Source organism: Mercurialis annua, linkage group LG6 (assembly GCF_937616625.2).
Source record: "Mercurialis annua linkage group LG6, ddMerAnnu1.2, whole genome shotgun sequence".
Classification (NCBI taxonomy): domain Eukaryota; kingdom Viridiplantae; phylum Streptophyta; class Magnoliopsida; order Malpighiales; family Euphorbiaceae; genus Mercurialis; species Mercurialis annua.
Genome location: NC_065575.1, coordinates 376,458 through 401,419, shown reverse-complemented (window position 1 = coordinate 401,419; position 24,962 = coordinate 376,458). Strand labels below are relative to the sequence as shown.

Here is a 24,962-nt window from a genome sequence, read left to right as displayed (position 1 = left end):
TGACAATTCGAGAAGGGAGGAGAAATCGAACTCATAATTTTGCAGTTTGCTGCTCAGCGCGTATACCATTTGAACTAAAGCACATTGGTAACTAAACTAAAAGTTAGTCATAATGGGGAAAAGATAAAATTTGAGTTACGCTTCTGTTGGAGTGCGTGTGGTGGCAATAGGTGGAGCCAGATATGTCAATCACTCATAAGAGATTAGTTTGTTAATAAGAAAATCAAAGTAAATCACCGCCGGCCACATCTAATCTAATATAGTAACAGGAAAACCAAAACATGTTGCAAACAAAATAATATTAAAAGGTACCAAATAACTTATATGGTAAGCGTCTTCTTATTTTGTATAAATATAGAAATATGGGTTATTATACTAATTTAACTCATTTTCATTCTGTATTAGACCAATCCTTTTAACAACTTCACATTTTCTTTGCATTTCCAGAGACTCTTTCCTTTTCATTTTTTAATATTTTCCTATATGTTTGGACTCTAAGTGGTAGGCCCAAGCAATAATTTTATACATCAGCGAACAAGATGCGGTCTCAGTTCATCGGACGGTCGACAATAGTTCCAGCAAGAGAATGGGATGCTCTCCCCTTATTTAAAGCGAGTGTCCCAACCCAACCCAAGCATAACAAAACACTTCACTTCAAACTAAATCTTCAAAGTCAGAGCAAAGTAGTTGCAAAGCAAACATGAAGAAAGCCGCAGAGTTAATCTTCTTCTCCATGCCCGGAGTTGGCCACGTCGTGTCCACCATTGAATTCGCAAGGAGCTTAATCGAACGCAGCAACAGTCAATTGTTCGTCAGCATCGTTGTCATGAAGTTTCCGACCACTCCTTTTGTTGATCCCTACGCCAAGTCACTCACTGCTTCTGAACCAAATATGCAGCTTGTTGATCTTCCTGACAACATTGAAGGTATGCCCACCTTAGAAGTTTTTAAAAAATCTGTCCCTGGTTACTATAACGCTGTTATTGAATGCTACAAGCCCCATGTCAGAACTATTGTTTCTGACATGATTTCTTCCCGATCTGCCCCTGATTCCGTTCCTATTGTCGGTGTAGTTCTTGATATGTTTTGTGATTCTTTGATTGATATTGGAACTGAGTTTGGTCTCCCTTCTTATGTTTACTCCCCAACTGGTACGCCTTTTTTGAGTCTTATGTTTCATATGCCTACTCGCCATCAACAGATTGGCTCCGAGTTTAGCTTATCGGATCCTGCTACCCCACTTCCGGGCATCGCCAATCCTATGCCTACTAAATGCTTGCCTGATGCCGTTTTTAATAAAGACGGCGGCTATCATTCTTATCTTAACGTTGGTCAAAGATTCAAGGATGCCAAAGGTATTTTAGCTAACACGATTTATGAGCTGGAGTCTCATGCGGTTGACTATCTTAACAGTCACCACACCCCTAAGATTCACCCTGTCGGACCCGTGCTGCACCTGAAGAGTCAGCCTCATCCAGACATGCAACAGGGTCGATGGCAGAAGGTAACCAATTGGCTTGATGAGCAGGCTGAATCTTCTGTCATTTTCCTCTGTTTCGGAAGTTCTGGATCTCTGAGTGCAACTCAGGTGAAAGAATTGGCCACTGGGCTCGAGCAAAGTGGGCAGAAATTCTTGTGGTCGTTGCGTCTTCCTCCTGTCAAACTCGAGGAGCCTCAGTTCAAGAGCGTAGAGGAGATGTTGCCGGAAGGATTCTTAGAAAGAGTGGAAGGAAGGGGAGTGGTGTGCGGATGGTCGCCTCAGGTTGAGGTGCTTGCCCACAAGGCAGTAGGAGCCTTCGTATCTCATTGCGGATGGAACTCAATCTTGGAGAGCTTGTGGTATGGAGTGCCCATTGTGACACTGCCTATATACGCAGAGCAGCAGCTTAATGCATTCGTGCTGGTGAAAGAACTGGGGATAGCAGTGAATCTGAGAATGGATTTCTCGCCTAAGCTTGATCTTATAACAGCTGATGAGGTGAAAACAGCTTTGACATCTGTAATGGAACCTGATAATGAGGTGAGAAAGAAGGTGAAAAGCCTGTCAGAAATTTCTAGAAATGCTCTCAAGGAAGGGGGATCTTCATACAATTCAATCTCCGAATTCATGACGGAGTTACTGGGCAGCAGCTGGAGCGACTAAATTGAATTCTAAGGTAATTAAGTTTGGCATATCACGTAGTATCAATTGGTGACATTCCATATTTAGCGTTCACGTTTGCTATTTGCTGTTTTTGTTATTGGTGTTGTCGAATAACAGACCAATCGATTTGCTCCTTTTAAGGTTGTTGTTGTTGTGTCATGGTTTAAGGTGAAATAATCGAACAGTATGTTGGTTTATGTTATAGATTGTGGATGAGAGTGTTCCTGCATTATAGATGGCACTGTCTTTGATTTTAAGACCCTGAATGAACTGAACTCTCCCCATTCAATCACCTTATCAAACAATTAACTGCATGTCCTTCGGTTCAACGGTAAAAATCCCCATCAAATGTATTCGTGTATATATGATATTTGGAACATTCAGTCACATTTTGAACCAAGTTAAAATAAAATTCAAAAAGTATAGTACAATATTAGTTAAAGTTTGTATACAATTATAAGTTTTGTTGTATCCTTATCTGGGCTTGAAGGAAGCAGTATCACATCTGATCTTCTTCGTTGTCTTTATGAAAAGTCCAGTTGGCATTCGGCCTCTGAGAGTGTGCAACGTGCTCAGGCAGATTATCTAATCACCAATAAATATGCATTTTGTTTTTGCTAGTCAATTATTAGGCACACTATCACATGTCTCTTTTATTTGTTTATTTATTTTTGGATCTACATCTCTATTTTGGTAATTTACACTATGATCTTGATGGATGCAATTTTATATTCTCTCAATCACATAACGATAATTTTTTTTTTGTCTCAAATAATTGTTTATATTTCTAATAGTAAATTATAATTTAAAGTATTAACTTTTTATATTGTTCTTATTTAAAATTTATTCCCTTCTTTTTTTTAGTTGTCCATTTAGTAAAATATATTTATCTCTAGTTAGTAGCTATATCTTCCAAATGTATCACTTGTTAACAAATGACTATATGATCAATTTACAATGTTTATTAACTAATATGATTATATTTGTAATTATTTTTATAATTTATGACAAAACATCCACTATTTCAACATGTACAATTTTGATTAGATAGACAACTAAATAAAAAAAAATCCAATTTATTATTTAAATTAATATATTAAGCACTTAATTGTTTTAAGTTGGTTTGATAACTCAAAAAAGTTCAACTTAATTTATTCAGTTAAGTCAAAAACCACTTAAAATAATAAGTCAAAAATTTTGACTTATTTTTTTTACTGAAAACATTAAATTATTAAATATAAATTTTATCATTCAATAAACTTTATATTTTTATTATTTTCAATTATTAGTCATGAATAAAAATATTTTATCTCATTTTTTTTATTATCACTAATTATACTTAAATTAGCACTTAAAATTACAAATTACTATATTTTTCATCATGAATAATTTATTCTCCATTTTTATTTTATTTTTATAGTCTATATGTCATTATTTAATATATCCGCTTTTAAAATTTTATTTAGACTTCCGTTTGTAACACACAACAATGATTATCAGATTTAAATGGTTTTTTAGAGTTTTAAAAGGTATTTTATTTATGGACCGATTTTCAAGTTAAAGGGGAGAATCATTATATCTTTAAAAACTAATTATCAATATAAGCAACTAAAATTTATGATTTTTATTTGTAATATGTGTACTATTCATAATACTTTTTAAATATTTTTATTTATATTTCAAAAATTATTTGTATTTAGTAATTTATTTTTAAAATAGTCAATCTTTAAAATTTATATATAAATATAATAATTTCAATAATATTCAGTAGTTACAGACTTGCAGTTATCAAACAGACTTATTTAATTCAACACTTAAAAAAATCAGCAATTATTATTTTCAGCACTTAAAATTCAGCACTTAATTTTCAGTACTTAATTTTCAGTTTTATCAAACGCCACCTAATGCTATTATGCTAAAAAGTAAATTAATCATATTCTCTCCGATTCATAATATTTGTCACATTTGAAAAATTTTGTTGGTCCATAATATTTGCCACTTTAAAATATTAAGAGAGCATTAATTGCTATTTTACAAAATTACCCCCTATTATTTATTAAAAAAATACAAAAACATAAATAAAAATACTCATAAATGTGAACAAGTTTAAAATAGCGTTAACTTGATAAAAATGCTTATAAATTGAGACATAAAATTACTTTTTAATTCTTATGTCAAAGGCAAATGCAACAAACATTATATACCGGATGAAGTAACATTTAACAAGAGTATGATAAAAAAAATGAATATAAAATTGTGAAAAATTAGAACATTAATCGTGTTTCTTAGACTGTGTGAAAGGGAAAAACAAACTATTGTTTTGGAGTGTTATCCCATGCATTGGTTTTGCCATGTCATATTTACAACAAGCCAATAAACATTTTCGATAAAAAATCTTTTAATTATTATTTAATTTTTTTTATTATTCTTTTTACTGTCTAACGTACCATTGGTTTGTTGCACAAATGACATGGTGCAACAGTTACATGCAATATTTTTTTTATTATTATCATCGTCAGTTATCGCTTTTTTCAACATAAAAATTAATAATAAAATGATTTTTTAAAAATTATTTCTTAATCTCAAGAAGCAATTAATATTTCAAAATAAATAATTAATAATAGTTGCAATATCTAGATAATTAAGCTATGGCTCAATTTCTATAATTTTTTGGAGTCTTTCTTAGGCCTTGCTTGGTTGGGGGTAAATAGGGAAGTTGTATTTCTCGGAAAGTAGCAATTTTTTTTTACTTGGTTCAATTTTTACATTTTACTTCCCGGAAAGTTGGATGTTTGACTTCCCTTTGACTAGAGAAGTAACTTCCCTAGCAAAACCCAAGAAAGTAGAACTTCTCTAATACTTTTGTTAGTTTTTTCTAATTTAACCTTAATTCTTTTCTTTTTTTCTTTTAAAATTCATATAAATATTTTTATTTATTTCAAAAAATATATTTATATTATTTTATAATTGTTATTTATAATAAGTAAATATTTTTTTTAAATATTTTATATTATGTAAAAGTCAAATAAAAAAATATAATTGATAAATTTTAATATTTAAAAACTCTCCTAAATAGTACTTGAATCGTAAAATAAGAGATAATAAGCAAAAATTAAATTATTTATTGCTCGATTTTTAAATTAAAATTATTTGTTTAACAATATAAAAATTATCAAAGAATATTTATGTCTTTTATTTAAAAATATAGTATATCATATTAAAATTAATTTTGTACTTCCCGAAAAATAAAAATTGAAACAAGTAACATTTATCAAACTTCCTGGGAAGTTAACTTTCCAGGAATTACACTTTCCGGGAAGTTACTTTCCATGAATTGCTATAAAACGAACCAAGCGAGACCACTATTTTATCTATCTATTTATCTTCCTTTGGTAAAAAAAAGAGATAATTAAATCAAAAGTATAATAAAAAGTTAATAAAAAATAATTAATTTAATTACTATTTTTAAATACTTAAAAATAAATTAAGTTTTGCCTATTTTTTCAAGGACGAGTGGAGTATAATTGATTTTATACATAAGTTTGTTGATGATTTTTTTTTAATTTACATGAATATAAATTTATTTAATTTGCCGTTTTTGTATTTTGAGACATAGTATAATCACTAAAACTTTGGATGCTGATTTTTCTTTAAGATGTGCCGATCAGAATTTTAAAAATTGAAATTGGTGGCCTAATAAGGGAGGCACAGATTTTTGGTTCAAAAGGTTTAATTGGTTCAATTACTAGTTCAACTGATTATGTAAATTAGACCTAAAATAATACATATTAAACATGGGGTTAGGGTCTAACTGATTTAGCAGTCGATTCAACCGATTAAGTAAATTAGACCTAAAATAATACAGTACATATTAAACATCGGGGTAGGGTCTAACTAATTCAGCAGCCGGTTCAAGTTCAACCATATTAATTTTTTTGGGTTTTAAGATGAATCATCGGATAGTTGATCGGTTCCCAATTCAATTATTCAATTGGCCGGTTCACTTTGATTTTTCAATCATCGGTGCCGATGTTCAATGATAAAAGTCGAAAAGAACTTGTCCAACGTAGAGTAAATGATCTTCTAAAATTAATTTAATTTATACTTAATTGGACATTTTCAAAATTTGCAATCTATTTATAATTTCAAAAATTCAATTTGATATTTAAAAAAAAAATTAAAGGTCAAATCATAATTTTGAATGCCTATTGCAATTTGTTTTAAAATTAGAGTCCCTATATAATTTCTAAATATTTAATTATAAGATTTAAAATACATTTGGGTTAAAGTTGAATTAATAAAAAATAAGGAATATTTTTTAATTCTTTTACTAATTATCTAATTATTTTTATCATATAAAATTAATTAATTTCATAAAAAATTAAAATTTTCTGTTCAGTTTTGAATATCAAAAGATTTGGTCAAATTTTACTGTAAATCAAATAAAATAACCGAACAAAAAAACTCACTAAACTTTCCAGTTTTGTTTGATTTGAAAATTTAATTCTTCTAAAAGTCAATTCGTTTCTTTGATTTTGTAAAAATAAAAAATTAAGTTTGTTTCTTCGTTTTTTGTAGGAGTAGTAAATTTGCTCCACTTTATTAACATTAGGCGCACTTTTGAGATAAAATAATTCATAAAGGACTTATGGGTTTACACAAAATACGAGGGGCATATTGGAAAATATTCTATATTAATGTATTACAGTTATGAATGTTTTCTTAGATTAATGCATCTGTTACTGTCATAAAGTTATCAGTCTCAAGTTAAATAATTTTTCCTTCCTATAAGCGTTTTTGAACATCTAATATCTTTTTGAACAATAAATTTATTATTCAATGAAAGCATAATATCAATGTTTTAGACATAAATTTCATACATTACGCGAGTACTTTTTCTTTAAAATCAATCTTGAACAACAGTTACAACACAATGTTCCATTTCCACCACAAAAAATAAGCATTATCTACACTAGCTTTTTCAATGATTCTCTTCGTATAAAAGATAATTTAAATAAATTAGAATTAATAGAATTAGTCTCTAGAGTAATTTGTCTTCATCTGATTTTCAATTAAATTAATTAAATAACATAGAGATAATAAACTAACCAGCTAAACGAAATTATTGAATTATTTTTGAAATTTATAAAGTAAGAGAATGAATATGATAAAAAAAAGGCTTAATTGCATCAAAAATCACGAACTTTCGCGTGTTTTTGGTATTTAACATAATCTTTTTTTCTTGGCATAAAAAATCATCAACTTTCATTTTAACATACCGTTTTCTTTGAAAAATTAAACGCAAAACGACGCCGTTTTAGCGCAAAACGGCGCCACTTTACATTTAAAACGGCGCCGTTTCACATCTCGTGGACAAATATGCCAAAAAATGAAAGTTGGTGATTTTTTATGCCAAGAAAAAAAGATTATGTTAAATAACAAAAACACGCGAAAGTTGGTGATTTTTTATGCAATTAAGCCTAAAAAAAAAGTACTCCATTTGTTTGGCTTTTAAATATCAGCGTCCCTGTCACTTTCCATGGACAATATCATCTGCTCATTTACTGAGTTGGCAGGCTTTACCTTTACAGAAAGAAAAAGAAAAAGAAAAAGAAAAAGAAGAGAGCAAAACTTAAGCAATGAAGAAAGAGTTAATGTTCGTTCCTGCTCCTGGTATTGGTCACATAGTTTCCACTATCGAGTTTGCAAAAAGTTTGATCGAACAAGATGACCAACTATTGGTCACCATTTTGGTAATGAAGCTGCCCATTGCTTCTTTCATTGATGCGTACGTCCGATCACTCACTGCTTCCCAGCCAAACATCACCCTCATCGATCTCCCTCAGCTGGACCTTCCTCCGTTGCAACTTTTCAAGAAATCTGTTGAGAGTTATGTGGTTGACTTGATCGAGAGACATAAACCCCATGTCAGAAACATTGTCACTGATATTGTGTCATCCAGGACTGGCTCCCAATCTGTTCCAATTGTTGGGATCGTTCTTGATTTCTTTTGCAGTTCCATGATTGATGTTGGAAATGAATTGGGCATTCCTTCTTTCATTTACTTGACGTCAGGATCAGGATTCTTAAGTCTCATGCTTTATCTACCCTCTCGCCATGAACGAGTTAGCACCCACTTTGACTTGTCTGATCCTGATGTGTTCATTCCAGGCTTTGGCAATCCAGTACCCGTCAAATATCTGCCGGAAGCTGTGTTTAACACTGATGGAGGTTATGAGGCTTATATCAAGGTAGCTGAAAGGTTCAAAGATGCAAAAGGTATACTCATTAATACATTTAGTGAGCTGGAGCCTTATGCAATTGAGTATTTCAACAAGCACCACAATCCTAAGGTATATACAGTCGGGCCGGTGCTGAGCCTAAAGGGTCAGCCACATCCGGAAATGAATACTGCTGAATGGGATAAGAACATGGAATGGCTTGCCGAGCAGCCTGAATCATCCGTTGTGTTCTTATGCTTCGGAAGTGTGGGCGCGCTGAATGTTTGTCAAGTGAAGGAAATAGCAAAAGGGCTGGAGCAAAGCGGGCATAGATTCCTGTGGTCACTGAGAGTTCCCCCGTTGCAAGACGAAAGCACTGGAATGTTCAAAAAACCGGAGGAGATGTTGCCGGAGGGATTCTTGGAAAGGGTACAGGGGAGGGGAATAGTGTGCGGGTGGGCACCGCAAGTGGAGGTTCTTGCGCACAAGGCTATCGGAGGATTCGTATCTCATTGCGGATGGAACTCGATCTTGGAGAGCTTGAGGTATGGGGTGCCTATTGCAACCTTGCCGATATATGCAGAGCAGCAGCTTAATGCATTTATAATGGTGAAGGAATTGGGATTGGCGGTCGATCTGAAAATGGATTATAGGCCAAATAGTGATGTTGCAACAGCAGATGAGGTTGAGAGAGCTGTGAAATGTTTAATGGAAGGTGAAAGTGAGGTGAGAAAGAAGGTGAAAGACATGGCAGGCATCGCAAGGAAGGCTGGACTAGAAGGTGCTTCTTCGTTCAATTCAATCCTACGCTTCATTCAGGATTTATTTGTTTCTCTATTATAGATATTCAGACACTATTATTTTCTGCTTTCTTCTTAGAATAATGGCAGGGCATGCGGTCGTTTTGTATCAGAAATTGTGGCTCACATCATTTCTAGATATGAATGAATGCTAGGAGTCTAGGAGATATATATTTAATTGTTAAAATTAAAAAAATATATATTAATTTAATTTTAGAAGGATGATAATGATTTTTTAAGATTTTTATACAATGTTACCGTATAAATAAAAAATAAATAAAAATAATACCAATGAATTATAGTTCAAATGATATGAGCGTTGGCCGAGCATGCTGCCGAAATTGGGGTTTCAATTTCTCTAACAAACGCTCCTCCTAATTATAAAAAATAAAATAAAATAAATAAATGTAGTTAGTTTCAAGAAATTAGCACACACAGCAGAGGTGTATGATGGCCATTCTAAGCAACTCATTTCTTTCCTTCCCACTCAACCCAAACCAAACTCTTTTAACTGTCAATAACGACCGTCTCTTCACGAACCACCACCGTACTCTCCATCTCATCGACCAATGCACCGACTTAATGCACCTAAAGGAGCTCCATGCTCAAATGCTTCGCTCTGGTCTCTTCTTCGACCAGTACAACGCCAGCAAACTCTTCTCTGCAGTGGCTCTCTCATCTTTCTCGAGCCTCGACTATGCTCGCAAGGTGTTCGAGGAAATTCCTCAACCAAATCTCTACACTTGGAACACTCATATTCGCGCCTTAGCTTCAAGCCCAGAACCCAGTCAGAGCGTCCTGATGTTTATCCGAATGCTTTATGAATGTATGGATTGTCCTAACAATTTCACATTTCCATTCGTTATCAAAGCTGCCGCTGGGGTTTCTAGTTTGCCTGTTGCGCAAGCAATTCATGGAATGGCAATTAAGTCTTCATTGGCTGCGGATATGTTTATTTTGAATTCACTTATACATTGTTATGCTGCGTGTGGAGATTTGGATTCAGCTTATTTAGTGTTCATGAAGATTGAGGAGAAAGATGTTGTTTCTTGGAATTCCATGATTAAGGGCTTTGTAATAGGAAGCTATCCTGAGAAGGCATTGGAGTTGTTTTTAATGATGGAGACGGAGAGCGTTAGACCTAATGAGATAACCATGGTGGGTGTTCTATCTGCGTGCGCTAAGAAGATGGATTTAGAGTTTGGGAGGTTGGTTTGCCACTATATCGAGAGGAATTGGGCTAATGTCAATTTGACTGTAAGTAATGCTATGCTAGATATGTATGTGAAAAATGGAAGTGTTGAAGATGCTAGAATACTGTTTGATAAGATGGAGGAGAAAGATATCTTTTCCTGGACAACTATGATTGATGGGTATGCAAAAGGGAAAGATTTTGATGCAGCTAGGAGTATCTTTGATGCCATGCCTCAAAAAGATATATCTGCATGGAATGTCTTAATATCTGCTTATGAACAGGATGGAAAACCCAAAGAGGCTTTGGCCATTTTCCATGAGTTGCAGCTCAGTAAGGCTGCAAAACCGGATGAAATCACACTTGTAAGCACTTTGACAGCTTCTGCTCAGCTGGGAGCAATAGATATAGGTGGGTGGATTCATGTATACTTAAAGAAGCAAGGGATCAAGTTAAGCTGCCATCTGACAACTGCACTTATAGACATGTATTCTAAATGCGGTGAACTGAAGAAGGCGCTTGATGTTTTTTATTCTGTAGAGAGCAGAGATGTGTATGTTTGGAGTGTCATGATAGCTGGGTTGGCAATGCATGGCTGTGGAAGAGCTGCTATAGATTTGTTTTACAAAATGCAAGAAGCTAAAATGAGGCCGAATGCTGTGACATTTACCAACTTATTATGTGCTTGTAGCCACGCAGGACTAGTGCCTGAGGGCAGAATGTTTTTTGATCAAATGGAATCAGTTTATGATGTTGTGCCCGGAATCAAGCACTATGCTTGCATGGTTGATATCCTTGGTCGTGGAGGTTTTCTAGGGGAAGCTATTGAAGTGATAGAGAAAATGCCGATAGCTCCTAGTGCTTCTGTGTGGGGAGCTCTGCTCGGAGGCTGTAGGATACATGGGAACGTTGAGCTAGCTGAAATGGCCTGCAGTCGTTTGCTCGACTTGGACCCTAGCAACCATGGAGCATATGTGCTATTATCCAACATATATGCAAAAAAGGGAAACTGGGACCATGTTTCTATATTAAGGCAGCGTATGAGAGACCATGGAATCAAGAAAGAGACAGGTTGTAGTTCAATCGAGGTTAATGGCGCCATTCATGAGTTTCTCGTGGGAGACCACTCTCATCCTCTCTCTGGGAAAATCTATTCAAAGTTGAATGAGGTTATAGCTAAGCTAAAATCCATCGGATATGTGCCAAACACATCCCACCTTCTGCAATTTGTAGAAGAAGAAGACATGAAGGAGAAGGCACTTAACCTTCATAGTGAGAAGTTGGCAATTGCTTTTGGGCTTATCAGCGTTACTCCATCACAGCCAATTAGGATTGTGAAAAATCTTCGTGTTTGTGGGGATTGTCACTCAGTTGCTAAGCTGATATCTAAGCTTTACAAGAGAGAGATCATTCTAAGAGATCGGTATAGATTTCATCATTTTAGCCAAGGGAAATGCTCGTGTATGGATTATTGGTAAACAATGGTAGAATTTGCTTTGGACATTTCTTCTTAAGCCTGTTGAACAATCTTGTGGTGTATGCTGGTATATAATCTATTTTTAAAATGCCAACATATTCTGATATCAGAATTTATAAAGCCGGCAACTCATACTAAAGCATACATCATACATGCATACCCATTACCCAGAGAAACACGCACATGTGCAAACATGCAGAAATCTTCCTACATAAAAGCTAACCTTGTAACAAAATTTCACTTTTACAAACATTTACACATTGAATAAGATGCCTGCTACACATTACACGTGAACATTGAACAAGTTAATTTGCACTGTAAGCCAGAATTGAAACCAAAATTATGAATAAACAAAGAAATTTTATTATAAACCGTTAATAACAACTTTAAATGGGAATTGCTTTGTGAATATGAAACGTAGCTATGCTAATAGATGATCTCTACGCTAGCTGAACTTATTTGATATGAGAAAAGAAGCAAATTTGGAGATATCCTAACTGTGCCTTAGCTTCTTCCCTGATTTGATTCATCCTACACTACATCAACTGCTAATTAAGTTTCCATTGTATTCAGTGGAACCTGGAATCGAACCCTGCGTTGCTAATTTTGCTGCACCAAGGACAGCATGGAACTCTTCATGCCCCGCAGCCTTCAATAACTCTAGCTCATTATTCTTTCTTTCACGCTGCATTTTTCTCTTTTGAACTTCATCCTTCACTCTCTACAAGGGGGAAGTGCAAATGTTCATATCTTGAAAAAGCATATTCAATCTGATAAGCTAAACTGCTTATTAAAGTCATATTTGTAAAGATGCAGACTTTTTTGCCCCCAGTTTCACTTCTCAAATTCAGAAATAGAGGAACTTCTTATGTGCTATAAAATAACTATTACAGTTACAATGATAATTTTTTTTTTTGAAAATTTACAGCTAGAATGTTAATTCCTACTTTTAACTACTCCATATATCCTTATTAAGCATATTCATTTCCAGTAGTTCATCATTTCTACCAATGGGAGTGAATGCACGAACTAATCAAAACTTCCACAAACATAGAACATCTTTATCTCATAAAAAATAAAACTAAATATGATTCCTTGCATTTAAAAAGTGAAAAGTACTCAACTTTGATTAATATAGCATGAAGCATATGCTTCAAGATGAGATTCTTATATCTCATCCAGAAATAAAAACTAGTGTGTAATCGCTGACTCTTTTATAGTGCCTTGCATTAATGGATTAAAAGGAAAACTATCAAAATCATGGACTTCCTTATACAAATGTAAAAAAGTATTCTGGAATCTGGCTCATGCTTCAGTCGAAGCCAAAACTCAAGATGTCTAGATAAAATTGAGTTGCAATGATCTCTTCCATATAAAACTTAAACAAAAATCACAAACTAAAGAGCCTCACTGTGTAGCACGGACATAGATACGGGGAAATGGTCTTACTTTAAGGTTAGCTATGCTAAAAATGAAGTTTCATGCCGTAAATGCAAGTTTCCAACACGTTTGAATGAAGTGTTTGTGCTACTTACGAGTCCGATAATCAATAGATGAGCTTAGTCTTTACTCTACAGTCCAAACTCCATTAGAATTTGGAACTACAAATCTATCACCAAAGACATTTCCAAAAAATAATTGCAATTTAAGTCCAACATCCTTCTTGACTTTGCAAAGGTCATTAATTTTGTAATAAACAGAATCCTTCCCTCTGTTTATGCCATTTTCTTTGTTGGTTGAAGTGTCAATGTCAAGTATTCATAAGCCTAATCATGCTTTACAGTTGAATATTAATTTTAACGCATGCAATATATGCTTAATTATCTCTCCCGGACTCTGCAAAAGGTGACGGAAAACTCTCTGAAGCAAAGAGATGAAATAGTACCAAAGAAGAAAAGGGAATATGTAAAATGATTGAAACATACCTGCAAAAGCCTGGAATCAAACGTAGGCAATCCAATTTGCTCAACCGTAAGGGAACCAAAGAAATTACCAAGCAAGGCAGCATCAGGAACGGTAAAACCTTGAACCAAGCCAGCAACAAAGCCACCTAAGAAACTATCCCCTGCGCCAGTAGGATCTTGTTGATCAGCCCAAAATGGGGAAATCCCCAATTCCCCATATTTCCAGTGAACCTTACAGCCTTCTTCCCCATTTGTAACCACCACACAACACCACTTCCTAACCTCCTCCACATCCATGAACACAGACTCCTCAGATGACACCTTTAAAACCCCAATTCTAGGCAGCAAAGAAGAAAATCTAGTTTTGTGTAAATCAACAAGCTTTACAGTACCATCAACTTCATCAAATTCCCTAATCAAAGCTTGAATATCAACAAGAACAACCTCGCATATCTCGATCATTCTCTCAAGGGTTTCAGGTAATATCTCCCCACCAACACCCACCGCCATCCCATAATGAAACTTATCATCGGGAAGATCTGTGGGGCGAATAGGGTCACAAGCGCAGACCCGTTTCAATACCCGGTCGTGAGTTCCATTTTCATGCAGAGCAGCAGCACCGGAATTAAAATGGGCATGGAAGATAGTTGTTTTGGAATTAGAAAGGGCAATTGGGGCGTGAATAACTTGATACTTAAAATCATTGCCGACTTTGGCAATCATGGTACAAGGTATGGACAATCCATTGAGAACGGTGGCTATGAAAGAGGATGCACCGCCGAGAGATTCAGCGAGAATGGTATCATTTTGAATGAGAAGGTCGTGGCAGTAATTACCTACAATTAAAACACGGGACGCTGGAGAATGAAGATGGGCGCTGCGGTTTGTGGCGGTCACCATTGCTAGATATGAAAGAAAAAGTGAGTTCGGGGGATCATATCAGTATCATGAGCGATGAGAGAAACACAAGAAGAAGAAGAAGAAGAGTGTGTGCAGGTGGTATGGAAATGGACAAATAGTATGATCAGCTGAATTTGTAGTATACTAGTATTAGGCAAACTCTTATTACTTTTACAATTCAAAGGTGTCGACAAAGACAAAGGACGCGCAATTTATGTTATTTTTCCCAAAGGGTCCACCTCACTTCGAAGTTTGGGCCCCTGAATACATACACAATTTTGAACTAATACTAAGCTCTTCCGTTAATTCTTTCTTATTTACGTTACGTTATGTTTTCTATTTCAAAGAGTAAAAGTGTTGAATTCTAACATGCTTAAAAGCTAAGCAGATACTCAACTCCAATAACCAAACAAAAGTTGGCTCATTATGCCTATTATTGTTTATTAGCACCATCGCATTTAAATATTCAATAAAGCTCCGTAACGAATATGGATCCATCCGGGCTCATACACTAAAGAAGCTGGATTACTTAATATAAAATGCCGCCTGAATGGCCCTTTGCAAGTCAAAATTTACTACTACCATATTAAAGAGGAAGCAAGCCATTCATTCACACAACTATGCTACCCATTTCACATGCCAACAAAACAATACTTGTACCACAATTAGAAAAAAATAAATAAACATCGCCATTTCCTGCATCAAATTAATGACAGGAGAACACTGCAATGAGACCTAGTTAAGTCGCATTGCTGACACACCTGCAATTCTTATCACCTACCTATCTCCAACCCCCTTATCCTTCACCCCCATCCCAAGGTATACTGGTACAAATCCCATGTCCACTTCTCATTGCCAACACCATAGTTAAGTGTTGTTGCCTTCAACTCTTATTGCTTTAATAACAGCGACACTGACTTGGCCAAATAGAATTTGGCAGTCATGCCCACAACGAACTCTTAACAAGGCACCCATCGATAAATTGCAAGACAAAACAAAACTGATTAATAAATAAACAACATTACTTACAATAAACAAGGGACAAATCTTCGTTTGCATATTTCAAATATCGCCATAAGATTAATTAACAAGCTAATTCTATCATGAATATACGAATTACAAAACAGAAGTAACAAATAGAATGTTTTATTTACTAGAGATTGGTTAGAGTTTATTGACACTCATCTAAACACATCATGGTCGTTAACCCGTGTGAATTCCACCCATGAATGTCCTAGGATCAGGACAGTTCCCCGAAAATTGAGCCTGTGAAAAGTCAAAACCAGGGTTCTGCATAAAGAAATACTCTGTTATTAGAGAGCTCTGTTAATGGGGAAAAAATTCCAAGCATATACATCAAGTCAACTTGCGGAATGGTTAAATTATCACAAAATCTAAATAGTTCGGATAAGATTTAACTAGCTCAATGATGATAGATAATGATTTTAATTGCACAGTATATACTTTGCCTAGATTTCACTAGCACAAGAATAAGCAAGTCAAGTGTTCTTATTCTAGCAAGTTAACGGAACAAATATGTTTCTAAAGCCAAATAATCGAAAGTAAACTGAAAGATCTCATTATGAATACAAAATTACAACTCATGCAGCAAGACAAAATAAAAGCCCTCCTCTAAGCAAATATTTCAAGCAGGGAAGTCACATAAAACACATGGCATAATTTCTAAAATGGTACAAGTTCCATCATAATCTATTGGTCTCTGAAACAAACACTAAGAAGCTGATAACTGAAAAACCAAAATGGAAGGCAGCAAAAAACAACATATGTCTTTTAGAGATCAGACCAACCATGGTCTGTTTTGCACTATCTATTCCTTAATCTTCAAATTTTTATAGAATCAAGTATCCATTTTAAGTAAGATTCTACATGTTTGTATATGAGTTGATCAATCTTCAATCTCCCCCATATTGTGAGAAGCTAAAGTAAAAGCCAGCTCTAACATAAACAGGTGGGGAGCAACATGTTTTGCTCAGATGACAAATCATTTGAACACCACATCAGCTGTTTAGTATCTTCTGCTAAAATTACTAGTCCTTACAAAGTCTTCACATAAAGCAACCGCGCAAGGGCAATGATGACACAAAGTATGATAGCACCTGGTAGTCCAAAGCAACACATATTTTCGGGCAGTTTAATCTTAGAATCGGAGGATCTTTGGATTCATAGATCATATCTCGTAAGTTTGACTAATTTTAAATAAGTTCAAAATCATTTTTGACGACCAATGGACATCTATTTTCCCTTGTCTTGGGCCTTCTAATCATTTCCTAAGACAACAATGGCAATCTGAGCTAATTTACAAAGTGGATCAAGTAGGTTTGAATTCATTGGCACAAGATTCATAACAAAAATTCATTAAAAAGAATAAAAAAATTCATAAGCATACACAGACAAAAGCTTCAATCCATTAATTCCTTGATGGGGCACACTGCAATGTGGTGCTTTGCACCAAGCATATTACAGTGACATACACGCACTAGAACCTCATTTTATAAGGGTCTGACTTGCAGATAAACACCAAGTAACCTTATCTCTGAAAGTATGTATGGACCCATAGAGCTTGAAACAACATAAATAATCAATAAAAATCGCTGTAAGCCCAGAAAACAAAGGACGATTGGCAAACTAAGCAAGCATAGTGCATTGAAGTTAAAATAAGTAGCATTATAAAAAGACAAGCAAAAGCATTCACCTCTTCCTGAAACCTTTGAAGCATAAGGCGCTTCTGTTCAACATCAGTGGAGTAAGGATCGAGCTGACCTTGACCCAATATCGGGGAGGGCCAAGTCTTACCCTTCTCCCTTTTCTGAAGTGTTATGTGCATTATGTCATCCTCTGCCATAAAAAAAAAAACCACAACTTTAACATTGAAGGAGAATTCAAACAAAATTCTGAATTGATAATTGCAATCAATCAGAAAAGCTCAAAAAGGCAACCCATCTTGTTTTCTAGAAGAAGGTAAATAAAAGACAGTACCTAAAGTCCAAAAAGAAGAATCAGTCTTGACTGGACAGGAGAGGTCGTGCTGAATGTCAAATTACAGAGAAAACGATAATTAAAACATGGGGAAATTGTAATTATAAACATCAAAAATCGAAAAAAGGGAAAGAGAGAGATGAAGAGAGACATTGAGGTAAGGAGGGTTGCCTTTGATGCCAAGTTCAAGATGAGTGGACTGAATCTTGCAGTAGAATTGCTTTGGAGGTACATTTGGAGGTAGATTTAGGTACATATTTACCTCCTCCAGGGTTTGATCCCATTCGAACACTGTCTGCCCTAATCATCGCAAAACAAACAGCTATCAGTTAGCTCAACAAATCGAATACCCAAACAAAAACAGAAAACAAAAGGGATAAACAGAGACCGTTCTGGACGAAAGCATGGCGCTTCTCAGGAGCCAATTTCTCTGCCATTTAAGTTGTCTGATTTATGATAATTAGGGTTTCTTTCCCGCGATTTTGATTTCTTCTTCTTCTCTTTCTTGAAGCTTCTCTTCTTATTCCACTTTAATTATTCTATTCCCAATTTTTCAGATTTCTCTACTCACTCACTTTTCAAGCTTTACAAATTTCCACCCCCAATGTTTTTTTTCTGTTGCATATTCGCCAAAAATCTCTAAGATACTTTTCTAGGAGTATTTTCCTTTTCAATAGAAATTACTATATTTTGTTTAGAGCAAATTACGCTAAGATCCCTAAATTATACCATAATTAACAGTTTGATACCTCTTGTTTCAAAAGTCTACTTAATGGTCTCAGTTTCAATTCCGTTAACTATTAGGTCTCTATGTTAATCTCGACACTTATTTTCAAACGATTTGGTACCCCACCTTTTGTTTTGTGAATGATTTGGTCCCACTTTTAATTTTATTAAACGATTTGCTCCCTCACTTTTAAACGATTTAGTACCCGAATTTCAATCCGTTAAACAATTTGGTCCCTCAAATTAACAAAAGGATCTCTTAGTTAACGAAATTAAAACCGAGGGACCATTAAGTAGACTTTTGAAATAAAGGGTACCAAAATGTTAATTTTAGTATACCTCAAGGGCCTTTAAGTTATTTACTCTTTTTTTTTTGTTAATTGAGGAAGGGGGAGTGCTTTTGAAAGGAGTTGAATCCACGGCCTAATAGTATACTGTCTAACGCTTATATCATTTGAATTATAACTCATCAGTATAAAATGTTTCCATCAGAAAATATGTAAAAGTCTTAAATATAAGGCATAATTACTTAAAAAAACTCCACCTTATAATATTTTTTCGTTTATACCCTGACCTAAAAAAAATTCATTTGTACCCTTTTTTTGATTTTTCGTTTTCAACTATACCCCAAAATTTAGTTTTTTGACAATTTAATTAACTAAAGGATGCAAATATTAAACACAATTAAATAGAAGGATTATATTATACTTTTTCTATTTGAAAAAAAATACAAACAAATCCTTAAACTTTTAAAATATTCAAATAAATCCCAAAAATTAATCATTTTAAAAACATTTATTCAAATAACTTCGGACCCACTATTATACTCTTTCGATTTACGGATTCGCTTCAAAAATCCGACAAAAAAATTTTAAAAAATATTTTTTTTGAAATTTTTCCGGATTCCAGACGAGGAGGAGGAGGTCCTCCTCCTTGCCTGAAAAGTGGAGCTGCTACTCCTCTTCTCAGGTGAGGAGCAGCAGCTCCTCACCTGAAACTCAGGCGAGGAGCAGATATGCTCCTCAGAAAAACGAGGAGCAGCTGCTCCTCGCCTGAGAAGAGGAGCAGCAGCTCCTCTCAGACGAGGAGGAGGATTTCCTCCTCCTCCTCGCCTGAGATCCGAAAAAAATATTAAAAAAACTTGTTTTTTTAAGTAAAAAGTATTTATTTTTATGTTTTTTAATTTGAAAATGTTATTGATAATTAATATAAAATAAATAATTATTATAAGTTTAATTTTGTAAAGAAGAAGGTATTTTTGTATTATTAATAACATTAAAATCTAATTAGAATATAGGTTAAAAAATGAAAGACTATTTTATATTTTTTTCTAAATGAAAAAAATTCAATTTAATATTTTGGGGTACAGTTGAAAACGAAAAATCAAAAAAGGGTAAATATGAATTTTTTCCAATGTTAGGGTATAAACGAAAAAATATTATAAGGTGGGTTTTTTTTAAGTAAGTAGGCCTAAATATAAAATAAGAGAATTTGGATTTATTTAACTTCCAATACTATTTGTATATTCTAATATCTGCTTCCAAATTGTAACAAAATAACTTCACTCAAACAATTAAGATAAATATTCTTTATAGGCATGTAAATGAACTAAATCTACCCGAGTGTCGATGTGTTCATATTTAGTTCAAAATAGAGTGTTTGTATTCGGCTTGAACTCGATTTGAGCTTCAAATATCTAATACAAAATTGACTTATCTAAGAAGTATAATATTTATGTCCGAATGAAATTCGGCCCGTGTTCGCTCGTTTTGATGCTAGATTACTCGAGATCAAACTGGTTTATTTAGTTGCTAAAGAAACCGATATTCGATCTTGTTTATTTAAGTGTTAAATGAGTCAAGTTCGAACTCGACTCGTTTAAAATTAAAATGAACGAATAAGAACCAAGCCCGTTTACGATCTATACTAACACGATGGCTCAAAATTATGCAGGTTTAATTACAACTACATCAATTTACTCATATACAAGTCAACTCACAATCTCTTAATTGAGCTCATATATGAGCCATCTAACGAGCTAGTAATTAAGTTCATATAAAAACTCATTTGTGAGTTTATGACCAAGCTAACTAGCGAATTCACGAACAAGCCATTTGTGAACGTAAACTGGTCAAAAACTACTAAGTTAATTTAAAGTTTAAAATGAAATGAATAGGCAAAATAAGACTAATAGGTATTATATTATTGATTGAATTTTTTTTTGATAGAATTGCAGTTGGAATAAATTTGCAGACTTTAAAGCTTTGAATAAATTTAAAAATAGTTAAAAAATAGCTTTTTGGCATCATCAAGCCATATAGAAACAGAGTTTGGAGCTTTATAGGATATCAATAATTAGTCTAACATCATTAATTTATATAAAAACATTCTAAAAATGTGTTAATTAATGGAAATTTCCTCAATAAAATATGTACTTTGTTCAGAAACATACCTCTAAAATGTTAGTTTGTTCTTCTTCTTAACCATACATTCCTTGTACCACACGCATGAAGATGAAGGAAGAAACTACATATGACATCCATCGGTTTGGTTCTCAACCAATGAGACTTGAAATTAAATTCCACGAAATTTCTACCTTTCTTAACTATATTTACATTTTATAGTACGTATGTAGAGTAGCCATACATATTTATACAAATCTTTCTATTTTATTCGTAATTAATCACCATAAAAGTACATTACTTGATAAATACCAATTTGATCTAGTGTACATTTTGGACTACTTTTAATTAATTTTCTTCAAATCTATAATCAATCTATTACTTGTCACAAAGCAGAAATTAATGAAAGTTATTTAATAGAAAGAACAAAGACATTGGACTAGCTTAGTTGAAGCACAAAATGATCCATATATTTTTATTGCTGTTATAATTTTTCACTTTGATTTTAGTCATTAATTTTCAATATATTGTTATCTTTTTTTTTTTTTTTTTTTTTTTTTTTTTTGAAATCATCAAATCTCATTAAATCGAATATGAAACAGTTACATTTGTAAGAAATTCGGAATAATTCGAAAACTAAATCTGATGACCTGACATGGAACAGACAACATGCTGCCTGATTCGCAGATCTTACTTACGAAAATAAAAATAAATTATTAACTGTTTCGCTAAAAATAAATTATTTCAATATATTGTTATCTATATACCAAATATATATATATATATAAGAATAGATTATTTATTATATTCTATACAATTAAAATAGCATAAAGAAAAGAAATGAATACTATTGACGGCAATTGAAAACGCAATAAAAGAAACTATAGAGGCCCATAAATTTTTTTAAAATAAAAATTTATAGTTTTAAAAAAATTGGATTTTACCATTACAACATATTAACTAAAGGGAAACAATCATTTTATAGTTAATATAATATATATACTAAATGTAAAATGATTATGTCTCATTTGGATGGTTAAAGCAAAAATTATTATACAAAAAAAGATATCAAAATATGTTATATTAAAAAAATAAAAAAAAAAAAATAAAATCGGTTCGATTTTCTATTTGAATAGATTTTGATTGATTATTGTACACCCCTAGTTGGTGCCATTTGGTCTAATCTTTGTAGCTAATTAATATGGATAAATATAGTAGCACATATATTTATTGATTATTTAAGCAGCTTAGATGTGCAATTTGATTTAGCATGTACGATACGTGGAGTTGCATGCAAGAACCAAAACAAGTAGGGAAAATTCCACGAAGCTGCAAATTTGTAAACATGAAACGACACCTTGGCCCGTGTTTCAACCCTAAATAAGCTTTTGTCGTATAGAAAATCTCACTTCTCTACCTTATTCTATATATAAACACTAATCAAAACTAAATAAATACTCGACTGGTATAATTTCTTAATATATATTTTTATACATAAAAAGTATACAATATATTAGTTAATGGATCGGTATTCACTACATGAAGAAGTCTCATCAGACATAGAAAATGGGAATAATAATAGTAGTAATAAGAATAATAATAAAAGTGCTCAGAATGTATCTTCTTCAATTATGCGTAAGAAATCGGAGCCGATTCTTGTTTCGGGGGGTAGATTTCAAATGCTTAGAGATTTCTTGACCAATCTGCAACAAGTTCTTCTTGGCACTAAGCTCGCTCTCCTCTTCCCTGCTATTCCTCTTGCTATTGTTGCTGATTCTTATAGCTTTGGCCGAGTAAGTACTTCTCCTTCATTTTGCACACATAATTTAGGTTAAATTATTTTTTACGTAACTATATGCTTTTACACTTCCGCTACCGTAAATATATTTATTAAACTTTGGTAACTCGACTTTCATTTTTCTAAAACATGAGGTTACCATCACAATTTCAGTGAACAAGTGTGATTTTGTGGCACCCAAACAGTTAAATAAAAGTTGGATAGTAAAAATATAAGAAATGAAACGATGGCAAGTGAAATGTTCAGACTGCGAAAAATATTAAACCCTTAATTTACTTAATCATCAAAATAGTAATTCTGTTCATGCACCATGCAGCCATGGTTATTTGCTTTGAGCTTGCTTGGACTCACTCCACTGGCAGAACGTGTCAGCTTCCTTACTGAGTAAGCAACAGTTTAAGAAGAATAACATGTTTTCATTTGCAAATAATGTATATTTATCTTTGTTTTAACATTATTTTTTATCTGATAAATGTCAGACAGATTGCATACTTTACTGGTCCAACAGGTAACTAAATGAAATTCCATTATTAGTATGATTAGTTAATTAGTTGGAGGTATTTGATTATGATATGATGAATTGCATCAGTTGGAGGACTCCTGAATGCAACATGTGGCAATGCAACAGAACTGATAATAGCAATATTTGCTCTGTGCCAAAACAAAATACATGTTTTGAAGTATTCTCTGTTGGGTTCAATTTTGTCAAATCTGCTTCTTGTTCTTGGGAGCTCTCTACTCTGTGGAGGCTTGGCCAATATGAAGAAGCAACAACTATATGATAGAGTAAGAGAATAATATATCAAATCATGATTCAATTATATTTTAATTATTTAACACAATTTGTTTTTCTGATTTAACAGAAACAGGCTGATGTGAACTCAATACTTCTGCTATTGGGACTGCTATGTCACATGTTGCCACTGATGTTCAGATATGCTGCAGGAGAAGAAGACATAGCAAGTAGCCATTATAGTACGCTTGAGCTTTCGAGAGCAAGCAGCATAGTTATGCTTATAGCTTATCTTGCATATATCTTCTTCCAGCTTAAAACTCACAGGCAGTTGTTTGATACTCAAGACCAGGTGATCCATCAACCAGCCTATAGCTATAGCTGCACTTAATAATTCATTTTAATGAAGAAGCATTTCTGAAATCAATCAAATGTACAGGAATTAGAAGAAGGAGTAGAGGAAGAAAAAGCAGTGATAGGATTTTGGAGTGCATTTTCTTGGTTGGTTGGAATGACATTAATCATAGCATTACTGTCTGAGTATGTTGTAGGTACAATTGAGGTACGTTACACTGAAAATCACTTCTCAATTAGTACAATTAGCATCTGGTTCTTTATTTCTAAATATTTGTAAATCAGGCTGCATCAGAATCTTGGGGAATTTCTGTCAGCTTTATTAGCATTATCCTCTTACCAATCGTCGGGAATGCAGCAGAACATGCAGGATCAATCATTTTTGCTTACAAAAACAAGTTGGTATGATATTTCATAAATTTTTAATTTCTGATATGTTCTGCTTTCAGCCACATGTGTATATAAATTAGTTCGGTTTTCATACAGGACATTTCTCTGGGTGTTGCACTCGGATCAGCGACTCAAATTTCAATGTTTGTGGTGAGAAATTGAATCTACAAGATTTTGAATCTGCTATATTTGCAATAATTCTGAAACTGCTGCTAATTCCATAGTGAATGGGTTCATGGTATGTTCAGGTGCCATTATGTGTTGTAATTGGGTGGATAATGCATGTGGATATGGATCTTGATTTCAGTCTACTAGAAACTGGTTCTCTGGCTTTCACTATTATTATCACTGCCTTCACTTTACAGGTCTACTAATCTTTATTTCAGTCTACTAGAAAATGTTGGGCTATAAAATATGGTGACTGAGATAAAGTTAGGTTATTTTTGCAGGATGGAACTTCTCATTATATGAAAGGAGTGGTTCTGTTCCTGTGCTACATTGTAATAGCAGCTTGCTTTTTTGTTCATAAAATCCCTCAGAGTAAGCGCTTTATTTACTACCGAATTCAAGATTATAAATGTTCCTCATCTTTTAATTCTAACTTTAATTTATTCTTCTAATGAATATCAGATCTGATTACTGTTGGACAACCATTCAATGGAGTCTTTGCTTCTTCTTCTTCTTAGCTGAGTACAGCAGTTAGATTCATTTCCTTTTTGGTGTGCGTCTGTATGAAAGAGAGAACTATACAGAGTTGAAAATGACTAAGAATTTATGATGTAATAAGGTTTTTGTTTTTTCATAACGTATTCTAATTTCAAGCAATTATTTAAGAAAGCTGGTCCTGAATTATCTGGCACACTCTGTCTTGTCTCTAGTTTTACAACAATTTCAATACTTCAATAATTATGAACCAACACCAAAT

General features: G+C 33.5%; 6 protein-coding genes across 6 annotated transcripts; 4 read left to right on the top strand and 2 right to left on the bottom strand.

Moving 5' to 3' along the window:
• Positions 1 to 627: 627 nt before the first annotated feature.
• Positions 628 to 2,345, top strand: LOC126686865 (UDP-glycosyltransferase 71K3-like). Its single transcript, XM_050381139.2, has one exon. The coding sequence runs from the start codon at positions 701 to 703 to the stop codon at positions 2,141 to 2,143; it is 1,443 nt and encodes a 480-aa protein (XP_050237096.1). The 5' UTR covers positions 628 to 700; the 3' UTR covers positions 2,144 to 2,345.
• Positions 2,346 to 7,746: 5,401 nt separating this feature from the next.
• Positions 7,747 to 9,335, top strand: LOC126654154 (flavonol 3-O-glucosyltransferase UGT71C4-like). Its single transcript, XM_050348229.2, has one exon. It carries the CDS (start codon positions 7,783 to 7,785, stop codon positions 9,205 to 9,207), a length of 1,425 nt encoding a protein of 474 aa, XP_050204186.1. The 5' UTR covers positions 7,747 to 7,782; the 3' UTR covers positions 9,208 to 9,335.
• Positions 9,336 to 9,500: 165 nt separating this feature from the next.
• LOC126654092 (pentatricopeptide repeat-containing protein At2g29760, chloroplastic) lies at positions 9,501 to 11,953 on the top strand. Its single transcript, XM_050348147.2, has one exon. The coding sequence runs from the start codon at positions 9,612 to 9,614 to the stop codon at positions 11,832 to 11,834; it is 2,223 nt and encodes a 740-aa protein (XP_050204104.1). The 5' UTR covers positions 9,501 to 9,611; the 3' UTR covers positions 11,835 to 11,953.
• Positions 11,954 to 12,173: 220 nt separating this feature from the next.
• Positions 12,174 to 14,827, bottom strand: LOC126687123 (inositol 3-kinase). The gene is made up of 2 exons (XM_050381508.2): positions 13,759 to 14,827; positions 12,174 to 12,554 (listed from the first exon to the last, which is right to left on the bottom strand). The coding sequence occupies exons 1-2, from the start codon at positions 14,635 to 14,637 to the stop codon at positions 12,375 to 12,377; spliced, it is 1,059 nt and encodes a 352-aa protein (XP_050237465.1). The 5' UTR covers positions 14,638 to 14,827; the 3' UTR covers positions 12,174 to 12,374.
• An 814-nt stretch (positions 14,828 to 15,641) lies between these two features.
• On the bottom strand, positions 15,642 to 18,280 carry LOC126687124 (uncharacterized). Its single transcript, XM_050381509.1, has 5 exons — positions 18,023 to 18,280; positions 17,786 to 17,934; positions 17,635 to 17,683; positions 17,351 to 17,493; positions 15,642 to 15,927 (listed from the first exon to the last, which is right to left on the bottom strand). Exons 1-5 carry the CDS (start codon positions 18,069 to 18,071, stop codon positions 15,841 to 15,843), a joined length of 477 nt encoding a protein of 158 aa, XP_050237466.1. The 5' UTR covers positions 18,072 to 18,280; the 3' UTR covers positions 15,642 to 15,840.
• Positions 18,281 to 22,218: 3,938 nt separating this feature from the next.
• On the top strand, positions 22,219 to 24,896 carry LOC126686365 (vacuolar cation/proton exchanger 3-like). The gene is made up of 11 exons (XM_050380404.2): positions 22,219 to 22,555; positions 22,877 to 22,944; positions 23,040 to 23,068; positions 23,150 to 23,346; positions 23,424 to 23,645; positions 23,733 to 23,855; positions 23,933 to 24,049; positions 24,134 to 24,187; positions 24,286 to 24,402; positions 24,487 to 24,577; positions 24,668 to 24,896. Exons 1-11 carry the CDS (start codon positions 22,283 to 22,285, stop codon positions 24,721 to 24,723), a joined length of 1,347 nt encoding a protein of 448 aa, XP_050236361.1. The 5' UTR covers positions 22,219 to 22,282; the 3' UTR covers positions 24,724 to 24,896.
• Positions 24,897 to 24,962: the final 66 nt, after the last annotated feature.